Source organism: Equus caballus, chromosome 19, assembly GCF_041296265.1.
Source record: "Equus caballus isolate H_3958 breed thoroughbred chromosome 19, TB-T2T, whole genome shotgun sequence".
Classification (NCBI taxonomy): domain Eukaryota; kingdom Metazoa; phylum Chordata; class Mammalia; order Perissodactyla; family Equidae; genus Equus; species Equus caballus.
The window spans coordinates 32,579,985-32,602,127 of record NC_091702.1 but is presented as its reverse complement, the minus strand read 5'-3'; the positions used below and the strand labels follow the sequence as shown (position 1 = coordinate 32,602,127).

Below are 22,143 nucleotides of genomic sequence, written 5' to 3'. Positions count from 1 at the left end.
AATACATGATCACACAGACACACAAACTATAAAGAAATAAAAATCCCTTTCCCTACTTCTCTCATCCTACTCAACCCCCTGAGTTATAACCATTATTAGTAATGTGGTTGGTATTCTATCCATTTCCCTCCTAAGTTTGCATGTGTAAGTCTAGAAATGTATGCCTAAACACACACGCTCACACCATACACACATATTCGAGCATATATGTATCTACATATATTAACACATATTCAAACATAGAATTATGCTTAGAGACAGTACACCATATGGCTGTATGCTGGTGCTCCAGAGCCAGAGTGCCTGTGTTCACTTCCAGGCTCTAGTCATTCGCCAGCTGTTAAATCTTGGGCAGGTTGCTCCAGCTCTCTATGCCTGGACTGCCTCATTTTTGAAATGGGACCCTAATAGTACTTAGCCAGTCCTGCTAATCTAGTGGTTAAGATCCGGTGTTCTCACTGCCATCCCCAGGTTCGCACCAGTCAGGGAACCACGCCATCCATCTGTTGGTTGTCATACTGTGGCAGCTGTGTGGTGCTGTGGTGCTGAAAGCGATGCCACTGGTGTTTCAGCGGAGGTTCCAGATCAAGATAGACTAGGAAAAAGGGCCTGGTCACTTACTTCTGAAAAAGCTGGTCGTGAAAGCCCTGTGAGTAGCAGCGGAGCACTGTCTGCCGTAGCACGGGGAGGTGAGAGATGGTGCAAAAAGACCCGGCAGGGTTCTGCTACGCTGCACACAGGGTCGCTAAGAGGTGGAATCCACTCGGCAACACTGGCAATAACAAAAGTACTGCTACTTACCTCATAGGGCTGAGGATTAAATGACATAATATATGAAAAGCCCTTAGAACACCATTTGACACACTGTCAACACAATTTAAGCATTAGATATTATTGTGATAGGCATTTTTGTATGAAACTTAATTTTGTTTATATGTGATAGAATCTAGACGAACTTAGCTATTTTCGGTGATTCCATGACATTCTGCAGTATGAATGTACCATTATTTATCCAACCATTTCTCAATTGATAAGACGTTCAGATTTTTTTTGCAGTTTTTGCTATTTCAAATAATACTGCAACAAACACCCTCTTATTGATATCTTTATAAATTTGCATTCATTTCTTAGAATTTGTTCTTCAAGGAGAGTGGTTCAAATTGAATACAATTCCTATGGCAGGGGATATGCTGTTGAATTCACTGGGCAGCCTGCTGAGGCTTAATTGCTCATGGTGGTATTACTAGTGCGACAATTGCTATCCGGGAAAATGTGCCATATGCCCTTACACCGGCAACATATAAGAGCGCCTGTTTCCCCACAGCCTCACCTACAGAATATGTTGTCAACAGTCTGGACTTTCTGCCAATCTGTAGGGGGGAAAAAAGTGTAGTTTTAATTTGCATTTCTCTTATTTCAAGTGAGGTCAAACATCTTTTCCTATGTTAAAAGACCATTTGTATTTCTTTGGTCAACTGTTAGTTCTGGTTCTTTTTGTAAATTAATATATCAGCGTTAAGGTTTCAAAATGAGCCTTGAATATCGATCAGTCCAGAAGGTAAGCTCTGTGAAAACCAGGGCTTTCACTACTGTATCCCAGGTGTCTCGAAGAGTACCTGGCGCATGGCACATCTTCAATAAATATTTGCTGAGTAAATGACTGGTTGTTGCTAGTCAGTAAGTAAGAGACTCATCAACTTTAGACAAATAAATAAAAGTAATTTCAGGCTCTCCCAAGCTAAGGCTCATGTTTTTTGTTTTGCTTTTTAATTGTGGTAGATGTGCATAACAGAAAATTTACCATCTTAACTATTTTTAAGTGTACAGTTCAGTTGCGTTCAGTACATTCATATTGCTGTGCGACCATCACCACCATCCATCCACAGAACTCTTTTCACGTTGCAAAACCGAGGCTGTGTACCCATTAAACAATAACCCCCCGTTCCCTTCTCCCCTCAGCCCTGGCAACCAACATTCTACTATCTCTATGAATGACTACTCTAGATATGTGGAATCATACAATATTTCTTCTTTTGTGACTAGTTTATTTCTCTTAGCACAATGTCCTCAAGGTTCATCCACTTTGTAGCATATGTCAGAATTTCCTCCCTCTTAAAGATTGAATAATATTCCATTGTATGTATATACCATATTTCATTTATCCATTCATCTGTCAATGGACACTTGGGTTGCTTGCACTTTTTTTTTCTGATTTTTCTCCCCAAGTCGCCCCAGTACATAGTCGTATATTTTAGTTGAGGGTCCTTCTAGTTGTGGCATGTGAGATGTTGCCTCAGTGTGGCCTGAGGAGTGGTGCCATGTCTGCACCCGGGATCCAAACGAGCGAAACCCTGGACCACCAAAGCAGAGCACATGAACTTAACCACTTGGCCTCGGGGCCGGCCCCCGCTTTTTTTTTTTTTGGAAGATTAGCCCTGAGCTAACTGCTGCCAATCCTCCTCTTTTTTTTGCTGAGGAAGACTGGCCCTGAGCTAACATCCGTGCCCATCTTCCTCTACTTTTTGTATGTGGGACGCCTACCACAGCATGGTGTGCCAAGCAGTGCCATGTTGGCACCCGGGATCCGAACCGGTGAAACCCGGGCCACGGAAGGGGAATATGCACACTTAACTGCTGCACCACTGGTCCGGCCTCCTGCCCCCACTTTTAGCTATTGTGAATAATGCTGCTATGAACATGGGTGTGTAAATATCTGTTCGAGTCCCTGCTTTCACTTTTTTGGGGTATATATCCAGAAGCAGAATTGCTGACTCGCATGATAATTCTGTTTAATTTTTTGAAGAGCCACCATACTGTTTTCCATAGCGCCTGTGCCATTTTACATTCCCACCAAGAGTGCACAGGGATTCCAATTTCTCCACATCCTCACTAATACTGGTTATTTTATTTTATTTTTTAGATTTTATTTTATAATAGCCATCCTAATGGGTGTGAGGCAGTATCTCATTGTGGTTTTGATTTGCATTGCTCTAATGACTAGTGATGTTGAGCATCTTTTCATATGCTTATTGACCATTTATATACTCTTTTTTTGAGAAGTGTATTTTCAAGTCCTCTGCCCATTTTTAAATTGTTTTTTTTTTTTTTGAGCTGTAGGGGTGCTTTGTATATTTTGGATATCAATCCCTTATCAGATATATGATTTGCAGATATTTTCTCCAGTTCTGTGGGTTACCTTTTTACTCTGTTGATAGTTTCCTTTGATGTACAAAAGTTTTAAATTTTGATGACGTCCAACTTATCTATTTTTTCTTTTGTTGCCTATATTTTTGGTGTTATATTCAAGAAATCATTGCCAAATCCAATGTCATGAGGCTTTTCTCCTGTGTTTTCTTTTAACTTTTAAATGGCACTTTTTCCCTCTTCAGCTTCTCCCTATAAAGATGTCAAAACAATGGTAGATATATCCTCTGCAGGACTTCCTTGGTACGTGTACCAGAGCTGGTCATTTCTAGGCTTTGCTGCAGAGTCAGGGCTCTGGTGATTGCATGCATCAAACGGATGGACAAGAGCACATTGAAGGTAAACCTTAGAGCCTTCTGTGCTTCTCAGCTCGGCTCACTTGTTGCTTAGTGATAAGAGTAGATTATTCACCACCATGAGTGTTGTTTATCTTCCTAGTCACTTTTGGGTCTGGAGTTGTTGTTCCGAAAGTTGAGAGTTACAAATGTGCTATGGGATAGCTGAGGTTTTTACTGTTCATGTCTTCGCTCACTAGAAAATGACAGAAGAACTAAAATTCTGAGTTCACTCTGTTCTGAGTTTTTTAATGGAATTTTCACTATCATATACCTTGTCTCCAAAGGTATAATGTTACTTTTGTTTTCCAGGCTGAGAGTTGAGGGGAAAATATCCCTTAAACTTTCTCCATAGCTCAGTTAAAACAGGTTGGGATTATTCAAAAGAAATTTCACTTAAAAACTTAAGGGAGGGGCTGGCCCGGTGGCTGAGTGGTTAAGTTCATGCACTCTGCTTCGACGGCCCAGGGTTCGCCAGTTTGGATCCTGGGCGTGGACCTAGCACTGCTCATCAGGCCGTGCTGTGGCGGCATCCCACATAGAAGAACTAGAATGACCTACAACTAGGGTATACAACTGTGTACTGGGGCTGTGGGGAGGAAAAAAAGAGGAAAATTGGCAACAGATGTTAGCTCAGGGTCATTCTTTCTTACAAAAAAAAAAAATACACCTTAAGGGAAAAGACGATGGGAGAAAAAAAGAAAATAAAGTCATTTTCACCTGTAGTACACGGCTTTGGCTGGGCCTTGATGAGATGGAGAGGGTGGCTTGTGGAGTCAGGCAACACTACCCTCTAGAGGTCATTGCCCTGCGGTGCACCAACCTACTCACCAATTGTCTCAGACTATTCAGGTGCCTTTTGATATAGAGTGTTCCGGAACCATAAAGGAGGAGCCTAGCCATATGCATGATGTACATGGAGCCCAGAAGCCCTGTGGGGAAGAATTTGACGTGGCTACTCTGAGATCCAGAAATGTACATACCAGCCTTCAAGAAAACTTGAGCCTCCTGAGTGAGGCGGAACTGGAAAGAGCCAATAGGGTTTCTGAGATAGTGCTGCCAAGATACAAAAAGTATTAGCCTGAACATCAGGGTCTTGAATCCAGATGGAGCAGGGATTGTAGGAATAGTGCGACACTGTGCCTGGCCTGCTGATTGTCTAGCCTCCTGTAGGGAACATGTGTGCTCCAGGAGGGAGAAAGCTGTGGTATGAAGGAGAGGATGCAGGTAGGGTGACCAACTCTTACTGTTTGCTCAGGACTCACCCTTTTTAGCACTGAAAGTCCTGAATCCTGGACTGAAGGGAACTCCTCAGTCCCTGGCAAACTAGAATGGCTGGCCACCATACAAGCAGGCCATTAAGGGCCAAGAGTTCTGCCATGGGAACTCCCTCTCAAAGAGCTGACCAGGAGCTATAACCAGAGCTTCCCCAATGCCTGGACGGGAAGGAGATGCTGAGTCCAGGGGTACAGAGAGTGTTAGCAACACGGTAGCGCTTGCTGGTGGTAGAATTGCAAAACTGCCAAACCCCTACTGCAAAACACTAAAGACAAAAAAAAAAAACAAACATTAAAAACAGCCAGAGAGAAGATACATATGACCTAAAGGGGAACAAAAGTAGATTGACTTCACTAGAGCCAAAACGGAAGCCGGAAGATAATGACATAACATCTTAAAGTGTTGAGAGAAAATATCGTCAACCTAGACTTGTCTTCCCAGAGAAATTATCTTTCAAGAACAAGGGTGAAGTAAACACGTTTTCAGATTAAAAACAACTGAGACAATTGATCATCAAAAGAACTTTACTAACAAGACTTCTAAATTTGTACTATCCTGTGCAGTAGCCACTAGCCACATATGGTTATTTAAATTTAAATTATATGGAATTAAAATTCAGTAGTGCAGCCACATTTGCCACATTTTGAGTCCTCAATAATCACATGTGGCTTGTGGCTAGTATATTGGACGGTGCAGGCATAGAGTGTTTCTACCACTTTGAACAGCATATTGAACAGCACTGTTAAAAGATATACTCAAGCAGGAGAAAATTCCAGAACAAAGGTTTGAGATGCAGTAAAGAAAATTGTAAATGTGTGAGTAAATCTAAACAAATATTGATGATATAAAATAATATTAATGTCTAAACTGGGGGGTTAAAGAAAGAAAGTGCTAAATTACTCATATAAGTCAGAAAGAAGATGACAAGAGTTAAAACATTCTAAGATCTTTCTATTATTTACATAAAGCTTGGACCAGTAAATAAAATTCAGCAATATACTGTTTACAAGTGACACACATAAAACATAAGGACCAGAAAAGCTGAAAGTCAAAAGATGGAAAAAGATGCATTGGACAAATGCTGTCCAAAACAAATCTGCAGGGAAGTTTAGTACTGGAAATTGAAATCATCACATGATAATGATAAAACTTTAATTCACCTGGAAGATAAAATCTTTCAAATCCTGTGCACCTAAAAATGAAGCTTCAAAACATATGAAGTAAACATAGATGAAACTATGAGAAACAACTGACAAATCTACCATCATAGTATGAAATTTTTAATAGATTTCTCTCAGTATGTGCTAGATCAAGCAGATAAATGAATCAGGACACAGAAAATTTGAAGTCACAATTAACCATATTGATCTAATGGATTTATACGGAACACTGCATTCAATAATTAGATAATATGCATTATTTCCAAATGTCTGTGGAACGTTTGTGAACGTTAACTACACATAAAGCAAATCTCAACAGATTTCGAGGAACTGGTGTCATATAAACCCTTTCCATGAAAAGTATGGTTCATAAAGCAGCATCAGCAGTACGACTTGAAAGCCTGTTAGAAATATAGAAGCTCAGGTCCCAAAGCAGACCTCCTCAGTCAGAATCCACATTTTGCAAGATCCCCAAGGGAATTCATGTGACTTTAAAGTTTGATATGCATTGACATATTTTGTGACCACAGTGTAACTAAGTTAGAAATCAATAACAAAAAGGTAATTAGGAAGACCCTATATATTTTGAAATTAAAAACACATTTCTAAAAATAATTATGCATATGTATATACGTGTGTGTGTGTATATATATATATATGGCATGTATTGTTTATTCCACTTACAGACAATATGTGTGTATTTGACAATCCCATGGCTTGGTTCCCTGGGTCCATAACCCCAAAATTGGGAACCACTGTCTTAAACATTGTGTTCCTAATACTAGTTCAATTGTAGATAATATTTAGAGAGCCAGTATGTGCATTTTTCCTTTATCTTTCTGAATATGTGACATCATCATGGTTGCTTTGAGCCTGCATCTGCCTGAGAAGAGATAAGGATTTGTAAAACAGAAAGGAGGCAAAAGGAAAGAAACAAGCAGTTTTAAAACATTTTGTAATGAAAAAGTTTAAACATACAAAAAAATAGAGAAATAGTATAACGAATCCTATGTACTCATCATCATCTGAACCAGTGATCAACTCACAGACAATCTTATTTCACCCCCCAAACCTTTTAGGCTTTCCTTTTGGCTTATTTTGAAGCAAATGCTAGACATCTATCATTTAATCTGTAAATATTCCAGCATTTATCTCTAGAAGAAAAGGACTATTTAACAAAAATAACTACAATGTCATTATCTCACTGAAAATTACCAATGACTTTTTTGGGTATCATTAAATATCCACTCAATGTTCAAATTTCCCCAGTTACCTCATGAGTGTTTTTTCTTCTAACAGTTTATTGTTTTATTCAGGATCAAAATAAAGTTCATACATTGCAATTGGTTGAAATATCTCAAGTTTCTCTCTTTTGAAAAAAATATTCATTTTGAAATAATTTTAGAATTTTAGAAAAGTTGCAAAATAGTACACAGAGTTTCCTAATGTTTTTCCTCTAATGTTAACAATTTACGTATCCATAGCACACTTATGAAAGCCAGAAAATTAACACTGGTGCAATATTATTAAGTAAGCTATGGACTTCTTAGAATTTCGACAAGGTTCCCTTTCAATATCGTTTTTTTCTGTTCCAGGATTCTGTCAAGATCCCCTATTGCATTTAGTTTTCATTTCTCCTTAGTCTCCAATCTATGACAATTATTCAGTCTCTCCCTGTCTTTTATGACATGGACACTTTTTTTTTTTTTTTTAAAGATTTTATTTTTTCCTTTTTCTCCCCAAAGCCCCCGGTACATAGTTGTGTATTCTTCATTGTGGGTTCTTCTAGTTGTGGCATGTGGGACGCCGCCTCAGCGTGGTCTGATGAGCAGTGCCATGTCCGCGCCCAGGATTCGAACTAATGAAACACTGGGCCACCTGCAGCAGAGCGCGCGAACTCAACCACTCGGCCACGGGGCCAGCCCCATGACATGGACACTTTTGATAAGTATTGGTCACTTGTTTTGTAGAATGTCATTCAGTTTAGTTTTATTTAGCAGCTTTATTGATATATAATTTACATGTCACATAGTTCACTCATTTAAAGTGTGCAATTCAGTTTTTAGTGTATTTACAAAGATGTACAACAATCGTCATAATTTAATCTTAGTATGTTTTCATCATCCCATAAGGAAACCTTGTACCCATTAGCAGTCTCTCCCCACTCCTCCCAATCCATCACTGTCTCCTCCCCTACCAACCCTAGGTAGCTACTTACCTACTTTGTATCTCTACGGATGTGCCTATTCTGGACATTTCATATAAATGGTATGAAACAATGTGGCCTTTTGTATTTTTCACTTAGCATACCGTTCTCAAGGTTCATCTATGTTGTGGCATGTATCAGTACTTCATTCTTTTTTTTTTTAAAGATTTTATTCTTTTCCTTTTTTCTCCCCAAAGCCCCCCGGTACATAGTTGTATATTCTTTGTTGTGGATCCTTCTAGTTGTGGCATGTGGGACGCTGCCCCAGCGTGGTTTGATGAGCAGTGCCATGTCCGCGCCCAGGATTCGAACCAATGAAACACCGGGCCGCCTGCAGCGGAGCGGGCGAACTTAACCACTCGGCCACGGGGCCAGCCCCAGTACTTCATTCTCTTTTATGGCCAAATAATATTTCATCGTATGGATATACCACATTTTGTTTATCCATTATCAGTAGACAGGCTTTTGGGTTGTTTACATTTCTTGGCTATTATGAATAATGCTGCTGTGAACATTTGTGTAAAACTCTTTGTGTGGACTTGTTTTAATTTACCTTGGCCATATACCATGGAATAGAATTGTTGAGTCATGTGGTAATTCTATGTTTAACATTTTGAGGAAGTGTTAAACTATTTTCCATCAAATTATTCTCCATAGCTATGAGCTTGTTTTTGTTTGATTAGTTTTTTTTAGACTCCATATATAAGAGAGATCATTTGGTATTTGTCCCTCTCTGTCTGACTTATTTCATCTAGCATCATGCCCTCAAGGTCCATCCATGTTGTCACAAGTGGCAAAATTTCATTCCTTTTTATGGCAGAGTAATATTCCCGTGTACATATACACAATTTCGTTGATGTTGCAGTCTTGAGTTTGAAATCTACTGGGCAGGCCAGGAGGCTGGAAACTCAGTCAGGGTTTCTATGTTGCACTCTTTTTTTTTTAATTTCAGCTTTTTTGAGGTATAATTGACAAATATGTTGCACTCTGGAGGCAGAATTCCTTCTTTTTCAGAAATACCAGTTTTTACTCTTAAGGCCTTCAACTGATGGCATGAGGCCCACACACATTATGGAGGGTAATCTGCTTTATTTAAAGTCTACTGATTGTAAATGTTAATTACATCTAACAAAACATCTGACAACAACATAGAGACTAGTATTTGACTGGACAATTGGGCAGTCAAATTTCCTAGCCAAGTTGACACATAAAATTAATCATCTCAATGACCAAGATGAGTATTCAGGACAGAGGCTCCTGCTGAAGTAGGATTAATGAAAAAGAGAAGATAATTTCTAGGACATGTGATCAGAATATTTAAAAGACTTTATGAAAGTAAAAAAATCTTATTTTTAATTAAAGCATTCAATAGATGAACTGAGAGTAGAAATAGTCACTACTGAGAACTGAATTCATTGTCGGAACGACTGGTCATAACACAAAGCCAAACTGTAAAGAAATGGAGGTGTGAAGAAAAGGATAGTTTGGAGGACAGATCCACGAGACCTAACCTGCAAAGAGCAGAAATTTCAGAGCAGAGAAAGAGTAGATGGAAGAGAGTGTTACTTAAATCCTAGAAAAAGATTCTCCAAGCAGAAGAAAGATTTGAATGTTCATATTGAAAAGGGTCAATGAGACACAGGCAGGATTAGTTCAAACACACATCTAGATATATCCTAGCAAAATGGTTAATGTTCAGAGATTAATAGAAATTCTTGTAAGCATCCAGATAGTCCTTTCAAAAGGGAGAGAATCAGAGTAGCCTTGGACGTCTCATCTAAGACATGAGAAACTAGAATAACAGGTACAGACAATTGAGGGGGAGGTGATTCTAGATGTCTACACCCAGTCAAGAAGCATTATTATCTGCCAAAACAAAAGATGCTTTCAGACACACAAGGAGTCAGGGCACAGACCAGGTCCACTGCTTGAGGAAAATACTCAAGATAAGTATCCCTAACCAGGGGACAATTAAAACAGAACGAAGCTTTCTAGATAGAAGACAAAGAGGAAAGAAAACTGAGATGAACTGTGAATCTTGCAACATATAGAATTGAATCTATAGCATAAGTGGAAAATTAATAAAAAGCAAAGATCCTTGAAAATGAAGAATCATACTGTAAGAAAAAAAATAATAGCCCAGTACTAAAAATTTTAAGCTGTATTTGCAAAATCTGAAGGCAGAGGAAGAGTGAAAAAGTAAACTTTTTCTTTTTTTTGAAAGTTTTCATTTTGCTGGGGTTTGGGGGAGGAATGGGCAAATAAAACATTTTGGTGGGGGAGCAGCATAATAATTTAGTTTTGATATATTAATGGAAAGATATTGGTCTAATTATAACTGTTACGAAGATAATCATGAGCATAACTAAAAAGCGTTGCTGGAGGCTGGCCTGGTGGTTAAGTTTGTGTGCTCCACTTTGGTGGCCCAGGGCTCGCTGGTTCAGATCCTGGGCACGGACCTAGCACTGCTCATCGAGCCATGCTGTGGCAGCATTCCACATAGCAGAGCCAGAAGGATCTACAACTAGAATACACAACTATGTACTGGAGGGCTTTGGGCAGAAGAAGAAGAAGAAGAAGAAGAAGAAAATATTGGCAACAGATGTTAGCTCAGGTGCCAATCTTTAAAAAACAAAATAAAATAAAAATATCTCCATTTAAAAAAAAGCATAGTGGGACTTCAAATTTATAGGAGAAAAAAAGTGAACAGAAACTAGATCAAGCCAGCCAAACTGGGGGAATGGAAAATAGAGAAAACAGCACCAAGAAATATAAATGGCAAACATAAAATATATGGAAGGAATAAAATCAGGTGTATCAGTTTTTTTTTCCTTAAATGTAAACAGGCTGAATTCATCTATCAAAAGGAAGATACTGAGTTAAACAAAATCCAACTTTTTGTTGTTTACATAAAATGTACCTAGAACAAAGTGACAAGGAAAGATGGAAAATAAAGAAGTACCCTGAAAGATACACAAGAAAATGGGGGACCAGGTGGCTGGAAAAAAAGATTGAAAGGAGACATTATTTTTTTTTTATTGAAGTATAATTGACATACAATATCCTATTAGTTCCGGGGAAGAGAGACGTATTTTACTCTATATCATATTGTACGTTTTTGTTTTTTTGAGGAAGACTGGCCCTGAGCTAACATCCGTGTCCATCTTCCTCTACTTTATATATGGGATGTCTGCCACAAATGACTTGCCAAGCGGTGCATAGGTCTGCACCTGGAATCCAAACTGGCAAACCCCAGGCCGCTGAAGCAGAACATGCAAACTTAACAGCTGTGCCACCAGGCCGGCCCCCTATATTGTACCTTTTGATATTTGTACCTTGTATGTATATTACCTTTCCAAAAGTAACCAAGAATGAATAAAAGAAATGTGTAAAAATATACCAGACCAAAGCAAGATGAAAAACACACTTTTAGACATCATATAATGTGGCAGTCAAATATATAAAGGAAAAACTACAACTACCCAGAGAACCTGAATGAAACACTTTAGAGCTTTAACAGATGAAGTAGACAAAAAATAAGCTATGATATAGAGGGTTTGAATAATCCAGTCAGTAAGTTCTATTTAATAGATCCACATATAGAGAATACATGCTTTTCTATGTCCTTATATAGTTACAAAATCAATCATGTGTTCAGCCAGAAAGAAAGCTTTATAAATTCCAAAACGTTTTTAATTTAAAGACAGTGCTCTCTGAAGACAAACCAAGAAACTGGAAATTAACAATGAAAAGATTGGCAATGACAAAAACCCCTTACCATGGGGATTAAGAAATACTTTCCTCAACGGCCTTCAGATCAAAGAGGAAATAAAAACTGAAATTATAAGTTGTCCAGGGAGCAAAGAAGAAGAGAACATCTCATTCTAAAACCTATGGGATATAGCTAAAACTGTTGGCAGAGGACAACTTATAAAAAGACAGACAATACTTTGAGAATTCAACTTAGAAAATAAGAAAAAGAATAAAATGAAGCAAAATAAATTAGGAGAGTATTAACATGCAGTTTAGTATGAGATAATGAAAAAGGATGAATAAAAGGATCTGCAAGTAAGAAATATGTCTTTTAAAACGCCTAAGAGAGGGCCTGCCCAGTGGTGCAGCAATTAAGTTCGCACATTCTGCTTCAGTGGCCCAGGATTCAGTGGTTCGGATCCCAGGTTCGGACATGGCACCACTTGGCAAGCCATGCTGTGGCAGCCATCTCACATATAAAGTACAGGAAGATGGGCACAGATGTTAGCACAGGGCCAGTCTTCCTCAGCAAAAAGAGGAGGATTGGTGGCAGATGTTAGCTCAAGGCTAATCTTCCACAAATAAATAAATAAATAAATAAAAATTAAATAATAAAATGCCTAAAAGAATTAAAATTTCTCAGATAGCATAGTTGTCACGATGGACTTAAAGTTGAGAGCATCGTCTCTTATGACGTCACAGGCAGAGGAGTGCACAGGTGATATTCTGAAGTTGAAGTCCTGGATATTTAAGTTTCTTCCCCCACAACATGACAAAGAGCCAGGGATCTCTGCAGAATGATTTATTAGGACAAGTTAGCAGGCAGAGGAGGTGGGACTGCTTGCAGAAGACATAAGGCGGACCTAGAACCACGTGAGAGGGCTGAGGGAAGCCAACAGAGTGCAGGAACAAGGGGAAAATGTCTAGTATGGGATTGAGACTAATCAGGGGGCTGGACTGGGGTACGTGAAATGCAGCAGGGAATTTGGTAACCTTTGGGGCCATGACAGTTGGTACTCAACATGGGGCAAGGACCGGGGTGGTCCCTGGAGACCGGAAGCAGCTCCGGGGTGGAGTGTGCAGGAGAGGATAGACATCATGGCTAGGTGTTCCAGAGGATGACGACCGTGACAACAGAGATGGCCAGGAAGAGCAGGTAGAGGCGGAAGAGCAGGGCGTCCATCGTGTGGCTGAACTGCACCCACAGGCTGACCAAGTGCTGCTTCTGAGCCCCGTCTTCCTGCCGGGCCCTTGTTGACCCAGGGAACTCATTTAACTCTGCCTTTCTGGGACCTGGCACCTTCCCCGCCAACTCCACCGGCTCCTTCACAGCTGTGGAGGGACAGAGACTCAGATATGGGCTGCGAAGTTCACCTGGGGAGGGAGGGGACAGGGAAGAGGAGGTGTTAGAAGAGAAAGTGTGGGTAGTGCTGAGTTCCCTTACCAGACAGGTGGGCAAGGGTGAGGCCCACGTCCTTGTTTCCCTTCTGGGGTGCAGTGGGGCACCATTTCCTCAGGCTGGTGCAGTGTAGAAGCAGGGAATGAAGCCACCAAGGCATGGGTGGGGGCTGGGTGGTGGCCAGGTGCAGCAGGTGGGTGATGAAGATGGTCTCCAGCAGGCTGACCACCATCAGGGACAGACACAGGGCAAAGTAGACACCTGGATGGAAGGTAGGCCTGAGTGAGGGCCAGAGGCATCATCCAGGACTTCTCCCTCTCTTCCAGTCCCACCCTGGCAGACACAGAGCCTCCTTTTCCCAGTATATTTCCCTTCCCTGAGCTAGTTTAGTCATTCCTTCCCACCCTTTTCTTGCCAAAGGCTGGAGGGGCCATACTGATGAGGGGGGTGCCACTGGTGGGGAGTAAGTCATTCATCATGAGCAAGAAGACATTGTAGCCCAGCAGGAGGGTCATCTTGAATGGGGCTCGACTCTCGTTTTCTGCTGGTATGTAGAAGCTGAGGGCATCAATGGCAACCAGAAAGCCACTGGGCACCAGGAGGTTTATGACATAGAGGCTGGGCCTGCGCCTGATGGCCACCTGGTGGAGAGGAGAGAGAGGGAAGTGGATATGGGATTTGAAGGTTGCCAGGAATAGCAGTGACTGTTTCCGTCTTTGCGTTTCTCATTAGTCTGGTATTATCCTGGGATCTGGGGCTGTGCAGAATGTATCTTCATAATTTGGTATAGTGCCCTCTGCCAAAGGAGAGTTAGGACAGAGCCATGAGCTTTAGGAAGGAGTGTGTGGCTGGGCAGCCAAGAGAGAGGGGTATGGCCTCAGGTGGAAGTGGCAAGAATGAGAAACCCTGAAACTTGGAAGATACTCATTTAGTGGAGATTCTAGGTAAGCGTAGAAGCAAGGAAGGAGGGAAAAAGCAAAGGCCTTCAACTCACATAGAACAAGATCTGATCATACTGGCTGGTGCCCACAGACATCTTTGAGGTGGCCTTGTAGATGCCCAGGAGCTCCCATTCTCCACGGGTCTGTACAATGTCCCGGGATGTTTGTGCCATTTCCCACACTTCTTTCTCCATGCCCAGCAACATGTAATCCACTGAAAGAGAGATCCAAATCATTTTCCAAGGATACAGTTTCCTGTTGACTCAACCGCACTCTCTTTTTCCATCCTTTCTTCCACAAATATTTTTTTTAATTTTTATTGAGTTAATGATAGGTTACAATCTTGTGAAACGTCAGTTGTACATTATTGTTTGTCATTCGTGATGTAGGTGCACTCCTTCACCCTTTGTGCAAACCCCCCACCCCATCTTTCCCCTGGTAGCCACTAATCTGTTCTCTTTATCTACATTTTTAAATTCCTCATATGAGCGGAGTCATACAGAGATTGTCCTTCTCTAACTGGCTTATTTCACTTAACATAATTCCCTCAAGGTCCATCCATGTTGTTGCAAATGGGACAATTTTGTTCTGCTTTACGGCTGAGTAGTATTCCATTGTATATATATACCACATCTTCTTTATCCAATCATCTGTTGATGGGCACTGAGGTTGCTTCCATGTCTTGGCTATTGTAAATAAGGCTGCAATAAACATTGGGGTGCATAGGACTTTTGGAATTGCTGACTTCACGCTCTTTGGATAGATACCCAGTAGTGGGATAGCTGGGTTGTATGGTAGTTCTATTTTTAATTTTTTGAGGAATCTCCATACTGTTTTCCATAGTGCCTGCACAAGTTTGCATTCCCACCAGCAGTGTATGAGGGTTCCTTTTTCTCCACAACCTCTCCGACACACAAATATTTTTGAGTGCCTGCCATATGCCGGGAACTTTGCTAGGAGATGGGGATGGTAATGAATAAGATAGCCTTGGGTTCTACCTTTATAGAAAATATGTAAGCACCCACAGAGCCATAGTCTTTGCTCTATCTCTACACCTTGGTCACCATTTACTCATAGTTTCTTTAGATGCTATTTTCTGTTGCTTTATTGGTTGCTGCCATTCACTTTCCTCCCTGAGACTCCACTGCAACTTACCTGTGTGGAGTAATGAGCTGAAGGTGAGCGTGCAGTTCTGCTGGTCAAAGGGGAAGTAAAATACATCCAGGTTACAGATACTGACAACCTTCATGGGTTTCTTATAAGTGATGCGACCTTCATTACTTATGTATGCTTTGAGGCCTTTTGGGGTCTTGTCCACATCCATGCTGTAAGAGAGATGAGGTGGGAGGCAGGTGCTAGGTTTTTCCTTCTTACCTCTCTGGTCATGTCTCAGCCATCTAAGACCACTTATAGTGGCCCCAATTGTAGATTGTGAACTCTACTGATACCAGGAGACGGGGCTTCCCTCCGGTTTTCCCCAGCCCCTGATACGCACAACTCAGTGATGAAAATGTTCGGGAGCCAGAGGTTCTCGGTTCCCACACTGATCTTCGTGATGTTTGCACACTCCTCTGGGTTCCATCGGATAAATGGGTTGTCCCAGACCTAGAGCCCACGTGGAGGAGAAGTGAGAGCCTGATAGGAATTGGGGTTATTTTCTCCTGCCCTTTGAGTTTTCTTAAAAAAAAAAAGTTAAGAAATATTTTTAGCACATAGAAAATAAGGTAGCACATAATATAATAAACATCTGTGTATCTACTGCTCAATGTTGCGGAGTCAATATTTTGATAAATTTACTTTGGCTTTGTTTCAAGAAATAAAAAGTACGGATATAATTGAAGTTCTCTTTGTCTATTTCTTCATAAACTTTGATCCCTCTGCTTCCTCACTTTTGTGAGAAATTACTGGTGATGGGGGAAATCCTCTCCTTTCTGCAGTAGAAATGAGATTCAGATTTGAAAGATTAGTGACTCAGCCTGTCTGAGCTAGAATCTCCTCAGTGTGAAATAAGGGTAGTAGTGAGTACCAAATGAAATAATGCATATAAAAGGATTTTCTAAATGGCAATGTTTTTCATAGATTATTATGTATTAATATCTAGCAAGGTTTCAACTGTTTTCCAGACCCCTCTCACCAGTGTCTATTGCAAGGAGACCTTGGACAAGCCCCTGGATTCTTTGAAGTCAAGAGGCTTAGTCAGTGGTCGTCCTCTCATTGGCAGGTGCCAGGCATCATCCTCTCTCCTCTCTGTGATGACCTTTCTAAGACAGGCAACCTTCTCTGGAAACTGTTTTCAAGGCTTGTCCGATTCTGGGTGGGCTTGTCTAGTCTCAGGACACTTTTAACATCTGCAGCTGCAGTTTGTGAACCACAGCCAGAACAGAGGGCTCTATGCACGTTAAATAAAGGTTTGTACTAGATTAGCACTTCTCAAACCTCACTGTGTGTATAAAACGCCTGCGGATCGTGTTGGAAGGCACATTCTGAGTCAGTAGGTAGGGTGACTAACTCATCCTGACTGGTCCGGGTCCTTTCTTGATTCTAGCACTGAAAGTGCCAAGTCCTGAGAACTCCTCAGTCTTGAGTGTGCTGGGGTGGTTGGTCACACTAGGTGGGGCCCAAGATTGCGTGCATTTCTAAGTTTCCACGTGGTGCAATCAGCCAGTGCTGCCCATCTGGGAACCACACTTTGAGAGCAAGGTTGATCATTATGATTCTTCCCTTCCTCTCTCGTTTCTTTTAACCAAGATTTCAGGTTAGAAACTTAATTCGTTTACTTTCATTTTTTACCTTTTGTTTTCTTTTTTTTTTTATTAATTTAAAAAAATTTGTTTTTTGAGGAAGATTAGCCCTGAGCTAACATCTGCTGCCAATCCTCCTCTTTTTGCTGATGAAGACTGGCCCTGAGCTAATATCCGTGCCAGTCTTCCTCCACTTTATATGTGGGACGCCTAGCACAGCGTGGCCTGCTAAGCGCTGCCATGTCCGCACGGAGATCCGAACTGGCGCATCCCGGGCCGCCAAAGTGAACGTGTGCACTTAACCGCTGCGCCATCGGGCTGGCGCTTCCCTTTTCTTTTCTAATTAATGCACTTATGATGTAAATTTTCTACAGTTATACTTTGACTACATTCCATAGATTTTCATTTGTAGTGCTCTTCATTTCTGATTTCTATTTAATTGTTTTATTTTCTCTTTAGCCTAAAGCATTTGGAAATTTAATTTTAAATCACCAAGAAATAAGGTTTTCGGAGGCGGGAGGCAGTTCTATGCTTTTGAGGTTAGTTTCTATTTTCATGTATTGTAGTCAGAGATTGTGGTCTAGATAACTTTTGCTTTCTTGATTTTGATTGAGATATTCTTTGTGGCCAAAAATATCATCAGTATGGGGGACTATTCCATTTGTGTCAGAAAAGATTATGCATGTTCATTGGTACGAAGTCTGATATGTTTATTAAACCAAGTTTCATAATTGTGCTGTTAAAAATCACTATATGTTTACTCTTTTTCTACTTGATTTTTGAAAGCAGTACATTGAAGCCTCTCACCATGATTGTGGATTTTTAAATTTCTCCCTCTTGTCTCAAAGCTATGTTGTTAGGTACATAAAGGGTCATAATTATTATATCTTAGTTTAAAATCCTTTCTGACTGTAAATGAAGGGAGAGAATAAGCATTGTTGGCCATACCATTTCCAGCCACAGGAATGATGACAGGAGCTGCAGCTGTTCATTCTGCCAAAAGAATTTCCTGTTACCAACATGTTGCTGGTAAGAAGTCTGTCCATCCCGCCCCACTCCTCATTTTTGTTTACCAACTCCCAAGGTATATAGAAGTGGTGCTGTGATCAAGCCCAACATGATAGATTAAGGACAAAATCTTGATTAAAACTGATGTGTTGGGCCATGGGCAGGAGAGTTCACAGCAGAACTGGATTAGAGTAGAGCTTCTCAATCCTGCCTGTATCTTAGCATTGCTTGAGGAGCTTAAAAATACCAATGCCTGGGTTCCGTCCAATCAGAACCTCTGGGAGTGGAGCCTGGACACTAGTATGTAGCCAGGATAGAGAATCACTGGGTGAGAAGAAAAGAAATTCTCTTCCATGTACTGTTATACCTCATCCTGCTGAACTGGACAGAGCATCTTTGAGATCCCCAGGCCATATAGCAACGATGGAGGAAGGTGCAATGTGGTCAAGGGCTTTGGAGATTGCCTTGCCAGGGGTTGGGAAAAAATTAAGAATACTAAGGAGGGCTAGAAGGGTCATCACTCACCACACCTAGGATGGCAGACAAAGTGAAGGAGATGTTGATTAGGATGGGGATGCTGAAGTTGGCAGTCGGACGGAAGGCCTTCCTGTCAAACACTGAATCTAGAAGAGTGGGATACACCCCATGCTGGCCAAACTTTGTGCATTTGATGGTGAAAGTACTGCCCCATCCTGTAGTAGACATAGAATGAGTGAGAAGAGAGAGAGAACTCTTGTGTTCCCTGTATGAGAGAAGCCCAGGGCAGGAGCTTAGGGGTAGCCTGTGATAATAATGATAGCTGGCTTTATTGAGCATTGACTATGTGCCAGGAATAGTCTAAGTCTTTAAATGGTTTACCTCATTTAATCCTCCCAAGCCCCTGTCGGGTAGAAACTATGTTTATCCCAGGTGATCAATGAATTAACTGAAGAACAATAAGAGGAAATAAATTCCCAAGGTCAAATAGATAATAAGAGGCAGGAACTACTTGATCTGAACCTAGGTTTGTTTGATGCTGCTGTGCTATACAGCTCCAATGATGAGATAGAGGATGGGGGAGGAGGATTACCAAGAGGGGCCCAGCTGCTGAGCACTTCCCACCAAGGTCAGGGAGGATGTGTTGGGCTGGAAGGCAAATGATGGAAGCTAATGTAGTAGGCTGAATTAGAGCTCTGGCCTCCTTTCTAATGTTTCTGTCTCTATGCAAAGCATGCCCAAATGTATATGCAAACTGAGCCCTGGACAGCAACAGCCATCAGATAGGATTACATTCTCAGGGGCCCCAAGGAGAACACTCTTATTTCACCTTCACTGTCCCAACTTTCCTTCTCCTATTTTGCTGCTCAACCCTGTATCAGCTTTCTAGTTTGAGGCTTTTGAGATGTTGTCTTCTCCCTTTTTATGACTAATAATGATTCCAATTTTCTGCTGGTGGAAATTTGTTAGAAGAGCAACAACCTGGAATGAAAGAGATGGTTGATGACCAAGGACACCAAGCCCTATCCATTCCCAAAGTCACAATGCTCTCCAGGCAAATCCTTGAATCATTCCTTGAGCAATGACTATTCATTTGTCAATTACTGTCTGTGAATAACTAAAGGACCATTTATAATGTTGTCTGCTGACTAGACCAGGTATACAATTTGTGCCTCTTCCCTGTAGTGGCCTCAAAAGCCACCTCTGGTTCAGTCCTCTCCTGTGCCCTCTTATCCAGAAATCATGTGACAACCTAAGGAGAAGAGATGCCATTTATTGACACTTATCAAATGCTGGGCACTGTGCTACTCACTTTCTCTCATTGAATCCTCGCAACCGGCATGGTAGGTCCTATTTTACAGGTGAGGAAATTGGAGTTCAGAGAAACCAAGGTTAAACAACTAGCAAAGTCAGGGACCAAGATTCAAACCGAGGTCTGTCTGTCTCCAAATCCCGTTCTTTCCACTATACCATGTTAACTCCCTGCAAGAGAAGCACACTCTATCTTCACTCTCCACCTGCTGCCCTCTGGCATCTGACCTAACCCAGAACACTTGGATCCAGTACGTGGATGAGGAAGTTATGGTGAAAAGTGGGCACTTTGCTACAAAGGGGTGGGTTTCATAGCTTCAGAGAGAAAGAATTACACCTGTTTGTAAAGAGGGATGGATATAGAGGCTAAATGGAAGAGAAGACAACTGGAGATGGCTCATGGGATGATAAATAGAAGGGTTCTTGTGTCGCGCGTTGCTAGAAGGGGATATTCTGTCTTTAAGAGATGGAAAGTCTCTTTGGGCGTTATGGTAACATGGTTATGCAATACCTATGCCCATCTTAGATAAGCTCTAGGAGTTGGAAATTTGAAAGGAGTTCCTAAGTGTTCTACCAGAGAGGGTCTTGCTTCTCTCCCTATTGTTGCCTCTCTCTTACCTGGAAGTAGAAGACCAAGAACAAGGTAGAGGGACAATCTCTCCCTGTGGCACCAGCTTCCTCCCATCTTCTTTGTCTAAATTCTTCTCTGAGCATGTACCATCACTCAAGAATGCCCAGATTAAAAGAGCACAGGCCACACCTAGTCTAACTTTGAATAGCAATCGCATTGGTTGACCACTGACATTTGTAACCTTCCTGGAAAAAGTGATCTGGTTGTCTTGTTCTTGCCCGTGCTTGAGGTTCAGATTGCTTTTAAGACTTTCTTTCTTAGATATCTCACTACAATGTGTATGGCTGTGGATTAGTCAATATTTATCATATTCGGACCTTGATGTGATATCTGGATCTGAAGATTCATCTCTTCAATTCTGGAAAATTCTCAGCCCTTTAAAAAAATACTGTATTTCCTCTATTCTTCCTCTTATTAGACACATGTTGGGTCATTGCCTTCTATCTTATATGCCTCTTAACCTCTTCTATTAGTTTCCTATTGCTGTTGTAACAAATCATACATTTAGTCGTAAAAACCCCACAAATTTATTATTTTACAGTTCTGTAGGCCAGAAGTCTGAAATGAGTCTCACTGGGATAAAATCAATGTTTTGGCAGGGCTGTGTTCCTTCTGGAGGCTCTAAGAGCAAATCTATTTCCTTGTGTTTTCTAGGTTTTAGAGGCTGCCTGCATTCCTTGGTTCATGGTTCCATTTCCGTGTCTTTGAAGGCAGCTACCTTGGGCCAAGTCTTTTTCACACTGCCATCTCTCTCATTTTCATGCTCTCCTTTCTCCCTCTTCTTTCTCCCCTTATGAGAACGCTTATGATTACATTGGGCTTGCCTGGATGATCCAGGATAATCTCATCTCAAGGTCAGCTGATTAGCAACCTTAATTCTATCTGAAAGCTTATTTTCTCCCTTTTCATACAACCTAGCATATTCACAGGTTCCAAGATTAGGATGTGGACTCCTTCGGGGGTCATTATTCTGCCTACCATACCTCTCTTTCCTATTTTCCATCTCTTTAACTGTGTCCCTAGTAATTTCCTCAGATCTAGCTTCTGGGTAACAAATTGTCTTCTCAACTGTGTTTAAATTACCATCTAATCTGTCTATTTAGTTTTTAATTCCAATGATTATATTTTTCATTTCTAGAAGTTCTATTTGGGTCTTTTAAACATGCCTTGGTTCTTTCTTTCTTTCTTTCTTTCTTTGCCCTGCTCTGTTCTTTCATTTTGGTTTTCAGTCCTTCTTTGATCTTTTACTATTTGGAGAAAAACCCAAACAGAGGTCGCAGTTTGAATACTCCTAAACCAAACAGTCATAGTCACATATCCAAAATTTAAAACTGTCTTAATCTCTCCAGAATGCTGACTCTGACCTTAAACAAGTGTGTAAACTTACAGCTTCCTAGCTGATCAGCTACAAACACATAAGCTTAAGCAATGAAAAAGAATTTAAGTTTCTAGTAACCAGTCACACTAGAAAACAATGTACTTACTCATTCATACTTATAAAGTGAACTGTAACTACTGAGAGCTGAGCTTCTTAACCACTTTTGGTTGGGAGTCTCCCTATTCGTAAACAATTTGTTTCTTGGTCAACAAAATATTTGTATTAAGTAAAGTTCTGTGAATTTTCTTTGGACAGAACATGTTTATTTCACCATTTGTTTCAGATTGTTTTATTACATGTAGGTCTTGGTATGCTATTTTT

At 40.9% G+C, this 22,143-nt stretch overlaps 1 protein-coding gene across 1 annotated transcript; it reads right to left on the bottom strand.

Annotated features, from left to right (window-relative positions):
- Positions 1-12,727: 12,727 nt before the first annotated feature.
- Positions 12,728-20,529, bottom strand: LOC100058884 (5-hydroxytryptamine receptor 3E). Its single transcript, XM_005601844.3, has 9 exons — positions 20,432-20,529; positions 18,551-18,717; positions 17,966-18,010; positions 15,772-15,881; positions 15,432-15,601; positions 14,330-14,490; positions 13,772-13,976; positions 13,381-13,596; positions 12,728-13,268 (listed from the first exon to the last, which is right to left on the bottom strand). The coding sequence occupies exons 1-9, from the start codon at positions 20,496-20,498 to the stop codon at positions 13,039-13,041; spliced, it is 1,371 nt and encodes a 456-aa protein (XP_005601901.2). The 5' UTR covers positions 20,499-20,529; the 3' UTR covers positions 12,728-13,038.
- Positions 20,530-22,143: the final 1,614 nt, after the last annotated feature.

Bases quoted from the DNA above. Each gene is read 5' to 3' on its own strand.
- LOC100058884 (XM_005601844.3), bottom strand. From the start codon at position 20,498: ATGGGAGGAAGCTGGTGCCACAGGGAGAGATTGTCCCTCTACCTTGTT. The intron at 18,011-18,550 runs GTGAGTGATGAC...TTCTTTTGGCAG, and splicing joins TGTCTGCCATCCTAGGTGTG to AATGAACAGCTGCAGCTCCT. The intron at 13,977-14,329 runs GTGAGTTGAAGG...CCTCTCCACCAG, and splicing joins ATGATCAGATCTTGTTCTAT to GTGGCCATCAGGCGCAGGCC.